The sequence below is a fragment of the Zophobas morio genome, unplaced genomic scaffold, assembly GCF_036711695.1.
Source record: "Zophobas morio isolate AGI-343-1 ecotype UQ-CSIRO unplaced genomic scaffold, CSIRO_AGI_Zmor_V1 ptg000028l, whole genome shotgun sequence".
Taxonomy (NCBI): domain Eukaryota; kingdom Metazoa; phylum Arthropoda; class Insecta; order Coleoptera; family Tenebrionidae; genus Zophobas; species Zophobas morio.
Genome location: NW_026972133.1, coordinates 3206915 through 3227662, shown reverse-complemented (window position 1 = coordinate 3227662; position 20748 = coordinate 3206915). Strand labels below are relative to the sequence as shown.

The window sequence follows — 20748 nt, the reverse complement described above, 5'->3', positions numbered from 1 at the left end:
GCTTTTAGATTTCGACCCACAGACGTCACATTAGACCTTATTGCTTAGAAAATTCCCCACTTTTCTAAATTGGAATATTGCAATTTTTTGTATTTTAAAGAAAATTTATTTTCAAACCGAATGTTTATAAAACCTTGTCCCAGGACCATAAATTTGTATATTTTTGAAATCAGCATAGCGAAATCTATATTCGTTAATATTATGGGAATTTTTTGACTTTTTAAAAAGCAAAATTTTTCGGAAGCAAAATTTTTGATTATGAAAATTTCTGCCAATTTTAGACCATTTTCGAAACTTAACTAAACATATTTTTATATAGATTTAGACCTACAGAAGTCACTTTCGGCCCCATTTACTTCGATAACTTGTCATTTTTCCAAAATCGCCCATTGTAATTTTACCATTTTTTTGTATTTTATAGAAAATTGATTTTCAAACCTCATATATTTATAAAACCTTGTCCCAGGACCATAAACGTGTTATATTTTTGAAATTTGCATAGCGAAATCTATATTCGTTAATATTATGGGAATTTTTTGACAACTTTTTAAAAAGTAATATTTTTGGAAAGCAAAATTTTTCGTTATGGAAATTTCTGTCAATTTTAGACCATTTTCGAAACTTAAATAAACACATTTTTATATAGATTTAGACCTACAGAAGTTAGTTTCGGCCTCATTTCTTCAATAATTCCTACTATTTTTCCAGAAATCGCCTTTGGAATATTCCATTTTTTTTTAATTTTAAAGAAAATTGATTTTCCAACCAAATTTTCTATAAACCTTTTTCTTTTCTTTTTCTTATAGAAATTTTCTAATAGAGATCGACCTACAGAAGTCAATTTCAGCCTCATTTACTTCGCTATGGAAATTTCGGCTATTTTTCGAAACTTAACTAAAGACATTTTTTTGTAAACTTCGAAATTCAGAAGTTGGTTTCGGTTTAATTTCTTCATTTTTCCAGAAATCGGCTTTGGAATATTGCAATTTTTTGTATTTCACGTAAAATCTATTTTCAAAACCGAATATTTCTAAAACTTTGTCTCGGGGTCATAAATACGCCAGATTTTTGCAATCGACACATCAGAATCTATATCCCTGATTTTTTTTTTTTGACAATTTTAAACCAAAATTTTTCATTATGAAAATTTTTGTCAATTTTATCCCTTTTTCGAAATTTTACCAAAGACATTTTTATATATAATTCGACATTCAGAAGTTAGTTGCGGGCTCATTTCTTTGATAACTCCCACGATTTTTCCAGAAATCGCCTTTGAAATATTGCAGTTTTTTGTATTTTAAAGAAAATTGATTTTCCAACCAAATTTTCTAAAACCTTTTTTTTTTCTTTTTCTTATAGAAATTCTCTAATAGAAATCGACCTACAAAAGTCACTTTCGGCCTCATTTACTTCGATAATTTTTCTAAAATTGCCCATTGTAATTTTACAATTTTTTGTATTTTATAGAAAATTGATTTTCAAACCGAAAATTTCTAAAACCTTGCCTCGAGTCTATAAACACGCTATATTTTTGGAATCACCACATTTTAATTTATATCTACGAATTTTTTGAAAATTTTAACACCTTTTTCGGAAGCAAAATTTTTCAATATCGCAATTTCGGTTATTTTCGACCATTTTCGAAACTTCACTAAACGCATTTTTCTTATACTTAGATTTCCACTCATTTTTCCAAAATATTGCAATTTCTTGTATTGTAGTCAATAAACACGCTTATTTTAGGAATCAACAGCCCGTAATATAAATCCCTGAATTTTTTGACAACTTTTTCAAAAGCAAAATTTTTCGCTATGAAAATTTCGGCCATTTTTCGACTAGTTTCTCAAAGAAAATCTATTTTCAAAACCGAATATTTTTAAAACTTCGTCCCGGGACCATAAATACAGAATTTGCGTCCCTGACGTTTTCTGGATTTTTTTTTGACGAAGCAAAATTTTTCAGAATGAAAATTTTTGTTGATTTTAGCCCATTTTCGAATCTTAACTAAAGACATGTTTATATAGATTTCGACCCAGAGAAATTAGTTTCGGTCTCATCGCTTTTGGAATACTGCAATTTTTTTTGTATTTTAAAGAAAATTTTTGTGTTATTTTTTTGAAAATTTATTCAAAAGCAAATTTATCAATGTGAAAATTTCGGTTAATTTTCAACCTTTTCCAAACTTAACTAAAATGAGTTTCTTATAGACTTCGACTTACAAAAGTTTGTTTCGACCTCGATTCTTGAATCAATCCTAGCATTTTTCCGGAAATCGCAATTTTTTGTATTTCGAGGAAAATCTGTTTTCAAAACTGAATTTTTCTAAAACCCGACTCCGGGAGCATAAATACGATAGATTTTTGCAATTAGCACATCAAAATCTATGTCCCTGAATTTTTTGGTATTTTTTTTGACAATTTTTTCGAAATCAACATTTTTCAATATGAAAATTTCTGTCAATTTTAGACCATTTTCTAACTTAACTAAAGACATTTTATACAGATTTCGACCTACAGAAGTTAGTTTCGGCCTCATTTCTTCGATAACTTCTACTATTTTTCCAGAAACCGCCTTTGGAATATTGAATTTTTTTTTGTATTTTAAAGAAAATTGATTTTTAAACCAAATGTCCCTAAAACCTTACTCTAGAACTACGAACACGCTATATTTTTGTAATCAGCACATCGAAATCTATATCCCTAAAAATTTTAGGGATTTTTTTTTGACAATTTTTACAAAAGCATTTGAAAATTTCCGACCAATTTTTGACCATTTTTGAAACTTAACCAAAGACACATTCTTATAGAATTCGACCCACAGAAGTTAGTTTCGGCCTTATTTCTTTGATATCTCGTACCATTTTTCCAAAATCACTAACTGGAATTTTGCAATTTTTTGTAGTTCAAAATAAATTCATTTTCGGACCGAATATTTCTAAAACCTTGCTCCGAATCCATAAACACCGTATATTTTTGGAATCAGCACGACGAAATCTGCATTCCTGAATTTTTAGGGGATTTTTTGATAACTTTTTAAAAATCTATATTTTTGCTATGAAAATTTCGGGCAATTTTCGACTATTTTCGAAACTTAACTAAAGACATTTTCTTAGAGAATTCGACCTTTAGAAGTTAGTTTCTGTCCTAATTATTCGAGAACTCTTACCATTTTTCCAGAATCGCCCATTTGAACATTGCAATTTTTTTGTTTTTTCTCTTTTTTTTTTGAAGAAAATTGATATTGAAATAGAACATTTCTAAAAATTTGTCCCGGGACCCTAAATACACTATATTTTTGGAATTAGGACATCGAAATCCATGTTCTTGAATTTTTTGGAAATTTTTTGACAATTTTTCCAAAACAAAATTTTTCAATATGAAAATTTAGGCCAATTTTCGACCATTTTTGATACTTTACAAAAGAGAGTTTTTTATAGAATTCGACCTACAGAAGTTAGTTTCGGCCTTATTTATTCGATATCTCGTACCATTTTTCCAGAATCACTCACTGGAATTTTGCAATTTTTTGTATTTTTGAATAAATTCATTTTCAAACCGAATATTTCTAAAACCTTGCTCCGAATCAATAAACACCCTATATTTTTGGAATCAGCACGACGAAATCTGCATTCGTGAATTTTTAGGGGATTTTTTGATAACTTTTTAAAAATCTATATTTTTGCTATGAAAATTTCGGACAATTTTGGACTATTTTTTGAAACTTTACAAAAGAGAGTTTTTTATAGAATTCGACCTACAGAAGTTAGTTTCGGCCTTATTTCTTTGATATCTCGGACCATTTTTCCAGAATCACTCACTGGAATTTTGCAATTTTTTGTATTTTAGAATAAATTCATTTTCAAACCGAATATTTCTAAAACCTTGCTCCCAGTCAATAAACACCTCATATTTTTGTAATCAGCTCGACGAAGTCTGCATTCCTGAATTTTTAGGGAATTTTTTGATAACTTTTGAAAAAGATAAATTTTTGCTATGAAAATGTCGGGCAATTTTCGACTATTTTCGAAACTTAACCAAAGACATTTTCTTAGAGAATTCGACCTTTAGAAGTTAGTTTCTGCCCCATTTATTTGAAAACTCGTACCATTTTTCCAGAATCGCCCAATTCAACATTGCAATTTTTTGTTTTTTCTCGTTTTTGAAGAAAATTGGTATTCAAATAGAATATTTCTAAAACTTTGCCCGGGACCCTAAATATACTATATTTTTGGAATCAGGAGATCGAAATCTATGTTCTTGAATTTTTTGGGAATTTTTTGACAATTTTTCCAAAAACAAAATTTTTCAATATGAAAATTTAGGCCAATTTTCGACCATTTTTGAAACTTTACGAAAGAGAGTTTTTTATAGAATTCGACCTACAGAAGTTAGTTTCTGCCTTATTTCTTCGATATCTTATACCATTTTTCCAGAATCACTCACTGGAATTTTGCAATTTTTTGTACTTTAAACAAATTCATTTTCAAACCGGATATTTTTAAAACCTTTCTCCGACTCAATTAACACGCTATATTTTTGGCATCAGCACGACGAAATCTATATCCCTGAATTTCTAAGAAATTTTTGAAAACTTTTTCAGAAGCAAAATTTTTCATTACATATAGGTATAGTATATCAGCCAATTTTCAACCATTTTCGAAACTTAACAAAAGATATTTTGTTATAGATTTCGAACTACAAAACGTAGTTTCGGTCTCATTTCTTCGAAAACTCCTACCATTTATCCAGAATCGCTTATTGGAATACTGTTTTTTTTTTTTTAATTTAAAGAAAATTCATTTTAAAATCGAATAATTATAAAACCTTGCCCGGGGACCATAAACACACTATATTTTTTGAATCAGCACATCGAAATCTACATCTCTGAATTTTTAAGAAATTTTTTGATAACTTTTTCAAAAGTATAATTTTTCAATATGAAAATTTATACCAATTTTTGACCATTTTCGAAACTTAATTAAAGGCATTTTCTTAGAGAATTTGACCTATAGAAGTTTGTTTCGGTCTTATTTCTTCGATATCTCGTATCATTTTCCAGAATCACTCACTGGAATTCTGCAACTTTTTGTTTTTTATATTAGTTCATTTTCAAACCGAATATTTCTAAAATCTTGCTCCGAGTCCATAGACACGTTATATTTTTGGAATCAGCATGCCAAATCTATATCCTTGAATTTTTAGGTAACTTTTAACACATTTTTCAGAAACAAAATTTTTCAATATTTTGAAAATTTCGGCCAATTTTCAACCATTTTCGAAACTTAAACTAAAGACATTTTCTTTGAAAATTCAACCTACAGAAGTTAATTTCTGCTTTACTTCTTTGAGAACTCCTGCCATTTTTCCAGAATCGCGTATTGGAATGTTGTATTTTAAAGAAAATTGAATTTCAAAGAGAATATTTCTAAAACTTTGTCCCGGGACCATAAAAACGCTATATTTTTGGAATTAGCACATCTAAATCTATATCCCTGAATTTTTTGGGAATTTTCTGACAATTTTTTCAAAAGCAAAATTTTTCAAAATGAAAATTTCGGCCAATTTTCGAGCATTTTCGAAACTTAAGTAAAGACATTTGGTTGGAAAAGTCAACCTACAGAAGTTAGTTTGGGTCACATTTCTCCGATTGCATTTTTTCCTATTTTCAAAAAAATTTATTTTCAAATCGAAAATTCCCAAAACCTTGTTCCGAGTCCATTTTTTGGAATTAGCCCGTCGAAATCTATATCTATGAAATTTTTGGCAATTTTTTGACAACTTTTATTTACCCCATGATTATTGATTTTGACCTTTTTTTTATTAATAATTTGTTATATAACTAGTTATAAGTCTTGATGCGTAGTATGATAATATTAAATTACCACATTTTTAAAAATATCTCCATATAATAAATCGCACTTTATTTTCATACCGTAATTTTGTAGTTCTTGGTTATATTGTGAGTGAAGTTCACGGTCGTATGCTAATAACGCTTTTATCTCACTTGTAATGTAAACAACTATTAAGACTTTGTTCCTAGTTTGTTTTGTGTCATTCCGACTACTTTTGTAAACCGATTTTGTCCTTCACGTTTTCAAAAAAATAAAACTGAATTTGAGTACAGCTGGAGACGTTTTCAAATTTCTAAACCAGCGATCGTCGTACTAATAACAAGTTCCACCCAAAAACCCAGCAGATGTAAATGTGACCATTTTCCGTACCACGACGCGCCACATAAAGTGCCAAGGTGTCGAACAATGGACACTGACCATGTTTTTCAGTGTCAAACTTTTTTCAACATGGTTGCCCAAGCACCACGCCCCCTTTTGTGTATATGGAAATGAAGGAATTAAGTTACACCGCAATAGTGCCAGAAACTCTACGCGATTCCGGCCCACCATAAATTTCGCCCGAACATTCTCAAATTGCGGCCAAAACATCCCCGAACCCAACCAGAAAACCAAATTTTAATCAAGCACCCGTGCGACTCCTCAAGGCTCCACTCTCCTTTTCATTGTTTTCGTTTTTCAAAAACGACATACTTGTGAATCGGCTCGCTATTATTTAGTTGTAGCGCTCGAAAGGGACGCTCGTACCCATTCACTCCGTATAAATTTAGAGCCGGTGACTCACATCTGTTTATATGATAATCACAACATAATCCAGTCCATTATTGATTTCTTATACGTCACCGCAATTCGGCGTAAATCTCTCGCGTTTCTGGAACTGGTCTCGATTGCTGTTTGTTTTCCCGTCTGCCAGAAGCATAAACAACGGCGTCGTTGTCATCCGAAATCGTCCGGTAGCGCAGAAGAGCCAACAAAGGAAGCCGTAACCGTTGACAGACGTAATAATAGCCGGTATACGGTGACGTCATCCGTTCGCGCCAATAATGCACTTTTGCCGCGAAGATGCGCATCTTAACAGCGTTTTTTGATAAATGCGAAGGGCGTACATTGTACTACAAAGTAGACGAACTTGTTTCGCTTGTCTACGAGCTCCTCGACTAGTTTAGGCAGCTTTATTCAAATGAGCGGAGTCAGTGCGAGCTTTCGCTGGGAAAAGCTTTGGGAGATTTTCTCGATCGCGACCGTTGCAGATGCACAAAGGACCGCCACAATGGGCCATTTTCGGGGTATTGTACCCAATTACGCAAGATGCGCCAGACTGACATGGATCTGAGAGAGAGATCTTTACGAGCTTTTTTGAGCTTCTGGGTTGGTCTGAGTTAAAAGTGGCAGAATTGCGTAAAATTGAGGGCTCAAGGGTAAGGTGGAGGACAAAAAATTGTCACGAAGGCCCTTTGAAAATTTTTGTTCTAGTGCTTAAAAATCAATTTTGGAGATTTTTGAAACACTTTGGAAAATACCGGAGTTCTAAATATAAGAAAGTTAGTATAATTAATTGTATTATCCAGGGATGTGGACAATAATTTTTGATAACAAAAAATTGGCGTAAGTGCGACCCAAGAAATTCTGCTTCTTTGAAAATCATAAAAAGTGTTTGTGATTTTTGTTTTCTGATAAGCTCTACATTGAGTTGTATTATTCAATTTTTCATTTATTTGTTTCTTCAGTTTTTCGATCTGCAATTTTTCAAGTTTTACTTTACTTTGTCAATTTTATTCGATTTTTCAATGTTCTGATTTTTAAATTTTTTCTTTTTTTTTTGTCTTAATTGTATGAGTTTTTTATTTTTTCAGGTTTTCGATTTACGATTTTTCACTTTTTCACTTTTTTTTTTGTTTTTCAATTTTACGATATGCAACTCTTCGAATTTTCATTTTTAAATTTTTCATTCAGGTTTTTTATTGTCTTTATTTCTTCAATTTTTCGATTTTTCAATGTTCTGATTTTATAATTTGTCTTTTTTTAATGTGAGATTGTTTAGTTTTTGGATTTCTCAATTTTTCGTTGGATTTTTTAACTTCTAAATTTTTTGCTTTTTCGTTTTTTCAATTTTAGATTTTTCAGTTTCATGATTTTTCAATTTTTTGTTTCAATTTTGAATTGCAATTTATCTAGTTTTTTTGTAAATATGTAATTATAATTATAATTTTTTAAAATTTCCACTTGTTTAGATAAGACTGATTTTGGAACATCACATACCCTCTAAGAAAAGAGAGGGTGGGTGGGGGGGCTAGTATGTGATAAGATAAGACTGATTTTGGCAGATGACATAGCCACTAGGAAAATAGGGGTGGGTGGGCGGGGCTAGTACTTGTTAAGATAAGACTGATTTTGGCAAATGACATACCCTCCAAGAAAATACATAGTGAAAAATTTCATTTCCGAAAAAGTTGTTTAAAAATACTACAATTGAACTACTGAAGTATTGGATTTTAAAATTTTTCATTTACATATTAGATTTTTTAATTTTTCAATTCCTCGACATTTAATTTTTCAAATTTCCGATCATTCATTGTTAATTTTTCAAGTTTTCGATCTTCCAGTGTTAATCTTTCGAATTTACAATTCTTGTACTTTCCAGTTTTTCGATTCGATTCGTTTTTTATTTTTTTTTTTCTCGCTAGGATGTGATAAGATAAGACTGATTTTGGCAGATGATATAGCCGCTAAGAAAATAGGGGCGGGTGGGCGGGGCTAGTACTTGTTAAGATAAGACTGATTTTGGCAAAGGACGTACCCTCCAAGAAAATACGTAGTGAAAATTTTCATTTCCGAAAAAGTTGTTTAAAAATTCTACTATTGAACTATTGGATTTTAAAATTTTTCATTTATTAGATTTTTCAATTTCTCGATTTTTAATTTTTCAATTCCTCGACATTTAATTTTTCAAATTTTCGATCATTCAGTGTTAATTTTTCAAGTTTTCGATCTTCCAGTGTTAATCTTTCGAATTTACAATTCTTGTACTTTCCAGTTTTTCGATTCGATTCGTTTTTTAGTTTTTTTTCGATGAAAAATCGGACAATTAAAAATTGAAAACCTGACAAATGGGAAAATGAAAAATTGTAATATCAAAAAATTGCAAATCGAAAAACTGAAGAAATGAAAAATGAAAAAATCGAAAGAATAAAAATTGAGAAACAAAAAAAACGAGATATTGAAAATGAAGGAAATGGGAAGAACGGACAACTAGAAATCCAAAAAGTGCATAATTATTCGAAATTGTAAAAGTTGGAAAACCTAGAAACTAAAATGAAAAAGTCAAAGATTAAAATTTTGGAAAATTTAATAAACGAAAAAATTACGAAATCGAAAGAGACAATGAAAAATAAAAGGGATGAAAAATAAAAATTAAGAACTTGAAATACTGGGCAAACGAAAAATTGAATAAAATCGAAAAATTAAAATCGACAATCTCAAAAACCGGAAAATGAAAAATTGTAATACATATCAAAAAATTGCAAATCCAAAAATTCAAGAAACGAAAAATTCAAAAATCGAAATAATAGAAATTGCAAAGAAAAAAGGAAATATGTGTCTAATGTAAAATCGAAATATTCAAAATTAAAGAAATCGGAAAATCGGATAACTGGAAATCCAAAATTTGCAAAATTGGAAAATCGTTGAATTGAAAAATCAAAGATGGAAAATTTGAAAAATTGAATAAACGAAAAATTATAAAATCGAAAGAAACATTGAAAAAATAAAAGACATGGAAAACAGGAAAAATTGTTATATAAAACCGAGAAAATGAAAATTAAGAAACCGAGAAAATGAAAAATAAAAATCAACAACTTGAAAAATTGAGGAAACGAAGAATTCAAAAATCGAAAGAATAAAAATTGAGAAACGAAAAGACGAGCGACAAATGTATTGTAAAATCGAAATATTGAAAATTGTGGAAAAGGAAAAAATGGAAAACCAGAAATCCAAAAATTGCAAAATTGGACATTTTAAAAATTGAAAAATCGAGGAACTATTTAAAATAAAAAAATCAAAAGTTGAAATTTTGAAAAATCGAATAAAGGAACAAATTATAACATGGAAAGAAACGTTGAAAAAATAAAAGGAATGAAAAATAAAAATTAAAAACTTGAAAAATTGGGCAAACGAAAAACTGAAAAAAAAAATTGTAATATGAAAAATTAAAAAATCGAAAGAAAAGAAATTGAGAAATGTAAAATCGAAATATTAAAAACTAAAGAAATCGGAAAATCGGATAACTGGAAATCCACAAATTGCAAAATTGGAAAATCGATTAATGAAAAAATCAAAGATGGAAAATTTGAAATATTGAATAAACGAAAAATTATAAAATCGAAAGAAACATTGAAAAAACTAAAGACATGGAAAAAGGGAAATTTGTGATATAAAATCGAGAAAATGAAAATTAAGAAACCGAGAAAATGAAAACAAAATCAAGAACTTGAAAAATTGAGGAAACGAAGAATTCAAAAATCGAAAGAATAAAAACTGAGAAACGAAACAACGAGCGACATATGTATTGTAAAATCGAAATATTGAAAATGAAGGAAAAGGAAAACCAGAAATCCAAAAATTGCAAAATTGGACATTTCAATTGTAAAATCGAGGACCTATTTAAAATAAAAAAATCAAAAATTGAAATTTTGAAAAATCTAATAAAGGAACTAATTATAACATCGAAAGAAACATTGAAAAATAAAAGGAATGAAAGATAAAAATTAAAAACTTGAAAAATTGGGCAAACGAAAAACTGAAAAATCGGAAAATAAAAAATTGGAATATTAACAAATTTCGATCCGAAAAACTGAAGAACGAAAAACTGAAGAAATGAAAAATTAAAAAATCGAAAGAAAAGAAATTGAGAAACGAGAAAACGAAATATGTATACATATAACGTAAAATCGAAATATTCAAAACTAAAGAAATCGGAAAATCGGATAACTGGAAATCCAAAAATTGCAAAATTGAAAAATTTCAAAATTGGAAAATTTGAAATATTGAATAAACGAAAAATTATAAAATCGAAAGAAACATTGAAAAAATAAAGGACACGAAAAAAGGAAAACTTGTGATATAAATCGAGAAAAATAAAAATCAAAAATTTGAAAAATTGAGGAAACGTAGAATTCAAGAATCGAAATATTGAAATGAGGAAAATGGGAAGAACGGATAACTAGAAATCCAAAAAAATAAAAAGTCAAACATTGAAATTTTGAAAAATTGTTTAAACGAAAAAGTTATAAAATCGAAAGAAACATCGAAAAAATAAAAGAAATGAAACATAAAAATAAAGAACTTGAAAAATTGAGGAAACGAAAAATTCAAAAATAGAAAGAATAAAAACTGAGAAACGAAAAATGTAATATAAAATCGAAATACTAGAAATTAAAGAAATCGGAAAATCGGGTAAATGGTAATCCAAAAATTGCAAAATTGAAAAATTTCTAAACTGGAAGTCGAGGAACTGAAAAATCGAAAATTTGAAAATTTAAAAAATTGATAAACGAAAACGAAAAATAGTAAAATTGAAAGAGGCGTTGAAAAAATAAAGAAAATGAAACAACGAAAAATTGTGATATTAAATCAAGAAAATGAAAATTGAGAAATTGAAAAAACGAAAAATTATGAAATCGAAACATTGAAAAGTGGGAACTGAAGAATGAAAGAAAATGAAAAAAGAAAAATTGTGGTATCAAAAAATTGGTCGAAGGTAAACAATTAATAAAATAAATTGCCTGATTCAATTTTTTTTTTGAGTGTATACTATGAGTGTATTCATAAACCACAAGTATAGAGTAATAATATTTTGCATATTTCAGAGAGGATTTATTAGCCAAAATTTTGAAATGATGTCATGACTTTTTTGGAGGGAATCAACGAATAAACTTTATTAACGTTTTAAGATTATTATCGTAATCGTGGTAAATCACGATTACGACAACCTTAAAACGGTTGCAAGATTTCAGGGCATTCGGTTTTGCAGTTTCAAAGTTAAATTGCAAAATGTTACACAATTTTGATTTTTTTTTTCAAAAATCTGGATGTCTAGGGTGAAAATTCAAGATGGATTATCCATGATAAGGGCCGGGGTATCTTATTTTATAATTAAAAAAGAAACAATTATTGGACGCTTAGCAATTAAAGTGCAAAATTGTGATATGGCTTTCGACAAGTCCTGATCTTAACCCTATTGAAAATGTATGGGGCAATATCGTTCACGAGGTAGTTATCTAAATGCTGTATTCAGCTGGACGCTAAAATCGTGATCGTGATAATTTTTTGTCCCTCATCTCATTTGTTTAAGAGTGTTGATTTTCGAGTAGTACTAGACGTAGCACCGAGTAGGTCCTCCGCATCAGTTATAGAAATGTCTGTATTGAAGGACTCACCTTCTTCTCCGTGAGCTTCTCGCACCTCCTCTGCTTGCAGATCTGGTGGCTCTTGTCGTTCCTGCACGGCGCACAGTCACCACAATTGTCCTTCCGCTGGCACCCGATGCATTCCCCGCACCGCTTCCGCTTCTTCTTGACCTGCTTGTCGACGCCGCCGCCGCCGCTGATCTCGTCCATCTCCACGTTGTTGGCCATCTGGTGCTTGAACCCCGCCGTGCTCGAGATCGCCGCCACCTGTCCCGAGTTCTCGGAGGCGGCGATCTCCATGTTGCTCGAGGCCCCGTCGCTCTCCGCCGAGCTCTCCAGACTCGAGGCGCGCATTTTTCGGCGCTCCTTCTTCCGGAAGTCGTTCCTCGTCGGAGAACTCATCGTCGCACTGATACCGTTCAGTTTTTTGTCGAGTCCGTTGTAAATACCGTTATCACTGGCCATCGGGTTCTGGAACTGCGGGTGCACCATCTTCAGCGTCGGGTCCTGGATGGCCGCCAGCTTCAGCTCGGGCTCCGACTTGAGCACCGTCACCACGGTGGGCGACGAGATCAGCGGCGCGTTCTGGATGATGGCGCCGTTCTGCGCCGGGAAGATGCCCATGGTGTTGGCCGGGTGGGTGTAGAGCTGGATGTGGCGCTCGTCGAGGAACTGCTGCTGGATGGAGGGGATCTCGCGGGCCTGGATGGGCGCCGGCACCAGCGGGTAGCCGCGGTTGACGGCGCTCAGCGCGTGGAAGTTGGAGTTGAGGGGCGCGGACGAGTTGGGGGACACGGGGGTGAGGTTGGTGAGCGTGGTGAGGGTGGTCTCGGCGGCGGGCGGCGCGTCCGAGAACGACTGGAACTGGCTCTGGAACGACGGCAGCTTCGACACGCCGTTCTGCTGGTTGAACGAGTCGGCGAAGGTGTTGATGGGGGTGGTGGCGGTGAACGTGGAGGTGGCGTCCACCGACTTGGACTCCCATGGTCGGTACTGCGGCTGCGACGAGATGATGGACAGCCCGTTCTCGGAGCGGTCTAGCAGCCGGGCCTCGGTGTAGTAGTCCCAGTTTGATATGTCCAGGAGGCGGGTGTCGCTGAAGAGGCGGTCGGCGCCGGGGTCCATCTCCGCCGAGAAGGTGGAGAAGGGCGGCAAGTGGGGCCCATCTTGCACCGTCGAGCTGGGGGTGGCGGGCGTCGGGGGGTAGGAGGGCGCCAAGTTCGTGTACCCCTCGGGGTCTTGGCTGAGGGTCTCGCTCATCTTGTCATCGTGTTACGTTATTGTCATTTTCCTGAAGTTCGCTGAGTTCTGGTCTGGTTTGTACTCTTCTCAATTTGTACTGTACGGTTTTCGGTTATCGTATAAAAATAGCGCTCTTACTTGTACATCGTCTCTTATAAAAAATAATATCTGGAAAAGAACACAACATGAGGGTGAGAGTGAAAGTGTGATAGGCGATACTGTACTGGGGATTTTTGCGAGATTGTCGCCGATTTTGTCACAACGCAGCCGCGCTGTAATGCATTTCCTAGTTGCCTGTGGGGTCACGGTCGCTGTTCGCGGGTTGTTGCTTGTGAATACAAGGGAAAGTAAAATAGGGCTTAAAAAGCGCATGCGCCTGCAATTTTGTCGATCCTGGGACGCTCCGCGAAATGAAAACAATCCGATTCGCAAAATCAATCGGAATTAAAAAAAAAAAATCAAACACGCCACCCCTTACCCACACCACCCTTTCTCGAAAAAAAACAAAAATCCGCCGGCAGCCCCGTCACGGGGTTTCCCCCTTTCCCGAAACCCGACAACAACAACAACAATCAAAACAATAAACAAAAACAGCGACACGCACAAATCAGCCGGTTTATTTACCTACGGCTAGCAAAAGTTTGAGGGGAGGTGATAACAGGGCGATAGTGCGTAACAAGTACGTAAAAAAATCGTGGACACTGACCATGTGTAAATAAAAAAATGTTCGCACACACACCACCAAGCACGCACGATGTGAAAATACAACTGACGACGCTACGCACACTTTGAAGCTTTCATGTCTCGCGCTTCGCATCTGTCGTGCTTTAAGCCAATCACAAGCTTTACTTTCCACCGGTGACACTGGAAGTTCCGCTGTGTATGACTAGCGAAATGTGCCTCTATTTTTGCGTAATTATTAACGTCTTCGCCTGAAGACTTCCATTTTTAGCCTTATTTGCTCGCTCCGATAAGGCGCGTGGGTGGATTTTTTCGATAAAGCGAACAACGAGCTTTTGCCACTTCCTCCTATTTACCGAAAAAGCAGCTTTCGCAGCTGGACTCCACTCTCCCGTCTCCCGTCTCCCGTCTCCCGTCTATTTGTTTTTGTTATTTCGTTGCCGGGCTCGCCATCTTCGGCAGGAAGTCCGCCTGCGGAAGCGGCGGCCACATTCGCAACCCCTTTTAGTTTAAATAACTTTTTGTCTTTTCGTCGCCGGTTTCGGACGTTTCCTTTTCGCGTTTTCGCCTCCCCGACCTCGACCAAAGCCGCTGCTCATTTTGCAACTCCCTCCCGCCGGCTGTCCTTTGTAAATAAAGGAAACATCGACGGGGAGGTGGCACGGCATAACAATTTCCTTTTGTTTCCTGGACGGTTGTCGATGGCGCCATCTGTGCATCGTTCGGGCGTAATTTATGGCCTTAATCTCGTTTTCTACACGTTTAATTAAAAAATGATTTTTTTAATGACGGGGTCTGGGGAGCAATCGAGAGCGCATTAAGGATCGGTTGCGACCGTGATGAGCTTTTTAATCAGCTTAAGTTGACGTTAAACCGGTTCTTCGAGCTTGAGTGCGCTTTCGAGGCGCGAAATGGAGACGGCGCCCGGAGACAGGCAACCAGCAATATGCCACTGCAATACTGGTTGTCTAACGTACAGAAAACTGGATAAACTGGAAGAATTGATACACAACTTCAGATAAACCGGACTTTAGAAGAATAAACATGAAAAGAAGTAAACACATGATAAAATATTCACGTTCCACTCAAAAGGACGAAGAAAGTGGGTTGATTTGATTTGATTATTTCTATAAAATGGAAGCCAAAAATAAATATTTTTTTTATCTTTCTCATATACACGGTGAGTCACTAAGCGCGCGATATTCCGTTAATTTTATTATATATTTTTATTTTATTTTTTAATATTGGTATTATTAAAAATCATAAGCTGTTAGAATGGTACTATGCATCTAAAATGTTAACTGTATCATATCTGGAAACACATACGTTTTAAATTTGGTACCTTAAAATCCACCAATCGAATGTGCTAATTGATTTAAAAAATTCATTGTTGCCAACCTAAATTTGAATGCGGATAAATACATAGTATAATTTTTTTCATTTGATCGGCGGTCACTCAGTCGTACAACAGGTACGTAAGGTTATTTTTAGAGTCCATCTTACAATATTTTGTGGAAGGATAAATAATGCTCTGGTATCGATTAAATCATATTTTAATATACAGGGTGTTTATAAAACATTCTAAATGTAGAAAATTCTCAGCAAAAAAGATAAAGAACAAAAATAGAATCATATGCAGTAATAAAATGCGGGGTTTTCTATTTGAAAAATTGAAATATCCATATTTTAAAATTCTAATAATTAAAACAAATGCCTTTTTTATTTCTCCACAAAATGTTATACATAACACAAATTTTGAAAATAATCCTATAAGTCCCCTGTGTTTCAATTTCAGATAAATTTAAAGGAATCTGGTGTTTTGTTGCTTGATGAACTTAAAAAAATCTTATGAGGTATTGGTGCTTTATTTTTTTTGAATTTGAAAGAGTTTAGAGTGTCGGAGTGTTTTTTTTTAATTCGGGAGACTCTTGGATATCCACGGTGTATTATTTTGGGACCCCATGGAGATTCTTTTGTAAATTATTTAAAACAATTTTGAGGGACTTTGGTATTCTATTTTTGAAAAATTATGATATGACCTGTTTTTGAGTTAATTTTGGGACCCCGTTTTTTTTTTGAAAAATTTAAGACAATCTTGGGCTTCTAGGTATTCTTGTTTGGGAAGAATTTGAAAGGCTTTGGAGTCTCTAGTGTCTTTTCTTATAATAATTTAATTAAATTTCTTAGAAGACACGTCATTTGCCAAAATCAGTCTTATCTTAACGCCTTCTAGCCCCGCCCACCCACCCTCTCTTTTCTTAGAAGGTATGTGATTTGCCAAAATCAGTTTTATCTAAGAAGGTACTAGCCCCGCCCACTTTTCTTAAAGGGTATCTGATTTGCCAAAATCAGTCTTATCTTAGCACGTTCTAGCCCCACCCACCCACCCTCTCTTTTCTTAGAAGATATGTGATTTGCCAAAATCAGTCTTATTTTAGCAACTACTATTAAAATAATCGAAAATTCGAAAAATCGAAAAATCTAATAACCAAAAAATCAAAACCTTAAAAAATCGTAAAACCGAAACATTGAAAAATCGAAATATCGAAGAACTGAAAATCGAAAAATGAAACATCAGAAAATCGAAAAAATGTAAAATTCAAAAATCTAAAATTTAAAAACCGAATAACGAAAAATCGAGAAATCGAAACTCCCAAATTTAAAAAATCGGATAACTGAAAAATCGAAACATCGAAAAACCGAGAAATCGAAAAATCAAAATATCAAGAAATCGTGGGGTCGAAAAGTCGAACAATTGAGAAACCGAAATAGGCCAAAATCGAAAATCGAAAAGTTAAAAATTGAACAATTTATAAATTGAGAAATTGGCAATCAAAATAACGAAAAATCCAAATCTCGATAAATCGAGAAACAAAAAACTTAAAAATTCGAAAAATTGAAAAATTGAGAGATTGAAAGATCAAAAGAACGAGAAATCGAAAAGTGATGAAGTCGAAAAATCGAAAAATAGAGAAATCGACAAACAAAAAGTTAAAAGTTGAAAAATTGGAAAAGCGGAAAAATCAAAAAACGAAAAAATGGCAAACTGGAAAAACTGAGAAACCGAAATAGGCCAAAATAAAAATTGAAAAACTGATAAATCGAAAACCTGAACAATCAAATCTCGATAAATCGGGAATGAAAAATTAACAAATCGAAAAATTGAAAAACACAACATCTAAAACCAGGAAGTCGAAAAATCCAAACATTAAGAAATATTGAAAAATTAAAATATCGAAAAATTGAAAAATCTAAAATTTGAAAATCCAAAAATTGAAAAAACGAAAAATCCAGAAGTCAAAAATAGAGAAGCCGAAGAATTCAAATATTGAGAAATCTTAAAACTGAAATATCTAAAAAATGAAAAATCGAAAAATCAAAAAACTGAAGTCGAAAAATAAAAATATGTATTGAAAAATCGAAAATTGAAAAATCAAAAACGTGAAAAATCAAAAAATTAAAGAACTGAAGAACAGGAAAATCGAAACACTCAAAGGTCAGGAAATGGGAAAATCAAAACATCAATTAATTGAAAAATCGAAAAATTGAGTTTGTGAAAGTCAAATTTGAAAAATTAAAAAATCGAAAATTTGACAAAATGACAATTGAAAAACAGAAAATTTAAAACCAGGAAGTCGAAGAATCAAAAGATTAAGAAATCGAAACATTTGAAAAATTGAAATATCGAAAAACTGAAATGAAAAATCGAGAAATTGAAAAATCTAAAATTTTAAATATTAAAAAATCTAAAATCGAAAAATTGGATAAATAAAAAATTGTAAAATAATAAAATTGAAAAATCCGATAATGTTAATATGGACAAATTACAAAACAATAAACTGAGACATTAAGTTGAAAAATCAAGAAATTGGAAAATCTGATAACTATAGAGCGAAAACTTAAAAAATCTAAAAACTTTGAAACCGAAAACCTTCTAAAATTCAAATATCAAAAAATTGGAAAATCGGGAAATTGCAAAATTATGAAACTGAAAAATCTTGAAACTTGAAAAATTAGAAATAAAAATTTTGAAATAGTAAAAATCAAAAAAATTACAAAATGGAAACAACAAAATTCGGGGATTGAAAAATCAAAAACTTGAAAAATTAAAGTCAAAATTTTAAAGAACTGAAAATCAAAAAATTGAAAATTTGTAAAATTCCAAAATTGAAAAATTGGATAACTGTAAAAACAATTAAATTTCAAAAATAACAAATTGTAAAAGTATAAAATTTAAAAATTTAAAAACTTTGAAATCGAAAAAATTCAAATATCAAAAAATTGAAAAATCGAGTAATTGTAAAATTATGAAACTTATAAATCAAAAACTTGGAAAATTGGAAGTCAAAATTTTGAAATATTAAAAATAAAAAAAAATATAAAATGGAAACAACGACATACGGGGACCTGAAAAATAAAAAATCGGCAATTTTGGAAACGAAAAACTGTAAAATAATTAAACCGAAAAATCAAAAACTTAGAAAGTTCAAATCACAATTTTAAACAATTGAAATCCAAAAAATTGAAAATTTGTAAAATTGCAAAATTGAAAAATTAAATAACTGTAAAAAAAAATTAAATTTCAAAAATAAAGAATTGTAAAAGTATAAAATTGTAAAATCGAATAGCGGTAATATCGAAAAATTACAAAACGTATTATTGAAAAATCAAGAAATTGGAAAATCTGTTAACTGTAGAGTCAATACTTGAAAAATCTAAAAACTGTGAATCCGAAAAACTTACAAAATTCAAATATCAAAAAATTTAAAAATTGATACATTGTAAAAATATGAAACTGATGAAACCGGGAAGCCGAAAAATCAAAAGATTAAGCAATCGAAAAATTGAAAAATCGAAAAAGTAAAAAAATCGACACATCGAAAACTCCATAAGCCAAAAATCGAAAAGTCGAAGAATCCAAATATTGAAAAATCCCAAAACTGAAATATCGAAAAACTGAAAAATGAAAGAAAAACTGAAAAATGGAAAACATGAAAACTCCGAAAACTGAAACATCCAAAAACTGAGAACCTAAAAAGTCGAAAAATTGAGCAATAGAAAAATCCAAAAAGTTAAGTCGAAAAATTGAAACAAAAAATAAAAAAATCAAAAATCAAAAACCTGAAAAATCGTAAAATTAAATAATTGAAGAACAGGAATATGGAAACGCTCGAAAATCAAGAAATGGGAAAATCAAAACATCGATTAATTGAAAAATAAAAAAATTGACACTTTATAAATGTCAAATTTGAAAAATTGAAAAATCGAAAATTTGATAAAACGACAATTGAAAAACAGAAAATCTAAAACCGGGAAGTCGAAAAATCGATTGATTAAGAAATCAAAACATCTGAAAAATTCGAAAACTTGAAAAACTGAAATATTAAAGAACTGAAATGAAAAATCGAGAAATCGAAAAATCTAAAATTTAAAAATCGAAAAATTGAAAAATCGAAAAAGTAAAAAAATCGACACATCGAAAAATTCAGGAGTCAAAAATTAAGAAGTCGAAGAATCGAAATATTGAAAAATCCCAAAACTGAAATATCGAAAAACTGAAATATCGAAAAACTGAAATATCGAAAAACTGAAAAATGAAAGAAAAACTAAAAATGGGAAACTAAATCGGGAAATCAAAACATTGAAAAATCGAAAAATTAAAACGACAATTGAAAACAGAAAATCTAAAACCGGGAAGTCGAAAAATCGGAAGATTAAGCAAACGAAAAATTGAAAAACCGAAAAAGTAATAAAAATCGACACATCGAAAACTCCAGAAGCCAAAAATCGAAAAGTAAAAGAATCAAAATATTGAAAAATCCCAAAACTGAAATATCGAAAAACTAAAAAATGAAAGAAAAACTGAAAAATGGAAAACCTGAAAAATCCGAAAACTGATATCCAAAAACTGGAAACCTAAAAAGTCGAAAAATTGAGCAATAGAAAAATCCAAAAACTGAAATATCGAAAAACTAAAAAATGAAAGAAAAACTAAAAATGGGAAACTAAATCGGGAAATCAAAATATTGAAAAATCGAAAAATTTGAAACGACAATTAAAAACAGAAAATCTAAAACCGGGAAGTCGAAAAATCGAAAGATTAAACAATCGAAAAATTGAAAAACCGAAAAAGTAAAAAAATCGACACATCGAAAACTCCAGAAGCCAAAAATTGAAAAGTCGAAGAATCAAAATATTGAAACATCCCAAAACTGAAATATCGAAAAACTGAAAAATGAAAGAAAAACTGAAAAATGGGAAATCTGAAAAATCCTAAAACTGAAATATCCAAAAACTGAGAACCTAAAAAGTCGAAAAATTGAGCAATAGATCATCCAATCCAAAAAGTGAAGTCGAAAAATTGAAACCTTAAAAAAATTAAAAAATAAAAAATCAAAAATCTGAAAAATCGAAAAATTAAAGAATTCAGGAATATGGAAACCCTCGAAAGTCAAGAAATGGGAAAATCGAAACATCGATTAATTGAAAAACCGAAAAATTGAAAAAACAACAATTGAAAAACAGAAAATCTAAAACCGGGAAGTCGAAAAATAGATTGATTAAGAAATGAAA

The 20748-nt window shown here is 31.9% G+C and overlaps 1 protein-coding gene across 3 annotated transcripts in view; it reads right to left on the bottom strand.

The window, feature by feature from the left end:
* Nucleotides 1-14245, bottom strand: part of Tet (Ten-Eleven Translocation (TET) family protein) — an 86368-nt gene extending 72123 nt beyond the window's left edge. For all 3 annotated transcript variants that reach the window (XM_064066355.1, XM_064066356.1, XM_064066357.1), the window contains exons 1-2: nucleotides 14201-14245; nucleotides 12283-13662 (exon numbers count right to left, since the gene is read on the bottom strand). In XM_064066355.1, coding sequence (XP_063922425.1) covers nucleotides 12283-13512 — 1230 coding nt within the window. In that variant the 5' untranslated portion in view covers nucleotides 13513-13662; nucleotides 14201-14245. The remainder of the gene's footprint in view (nucleotides 1-12282; nucleotides 13663-14200) is intronic.
* Between the last annotated feature and the right edge of the window lie 6503 nt (nucleotides 14246-20748).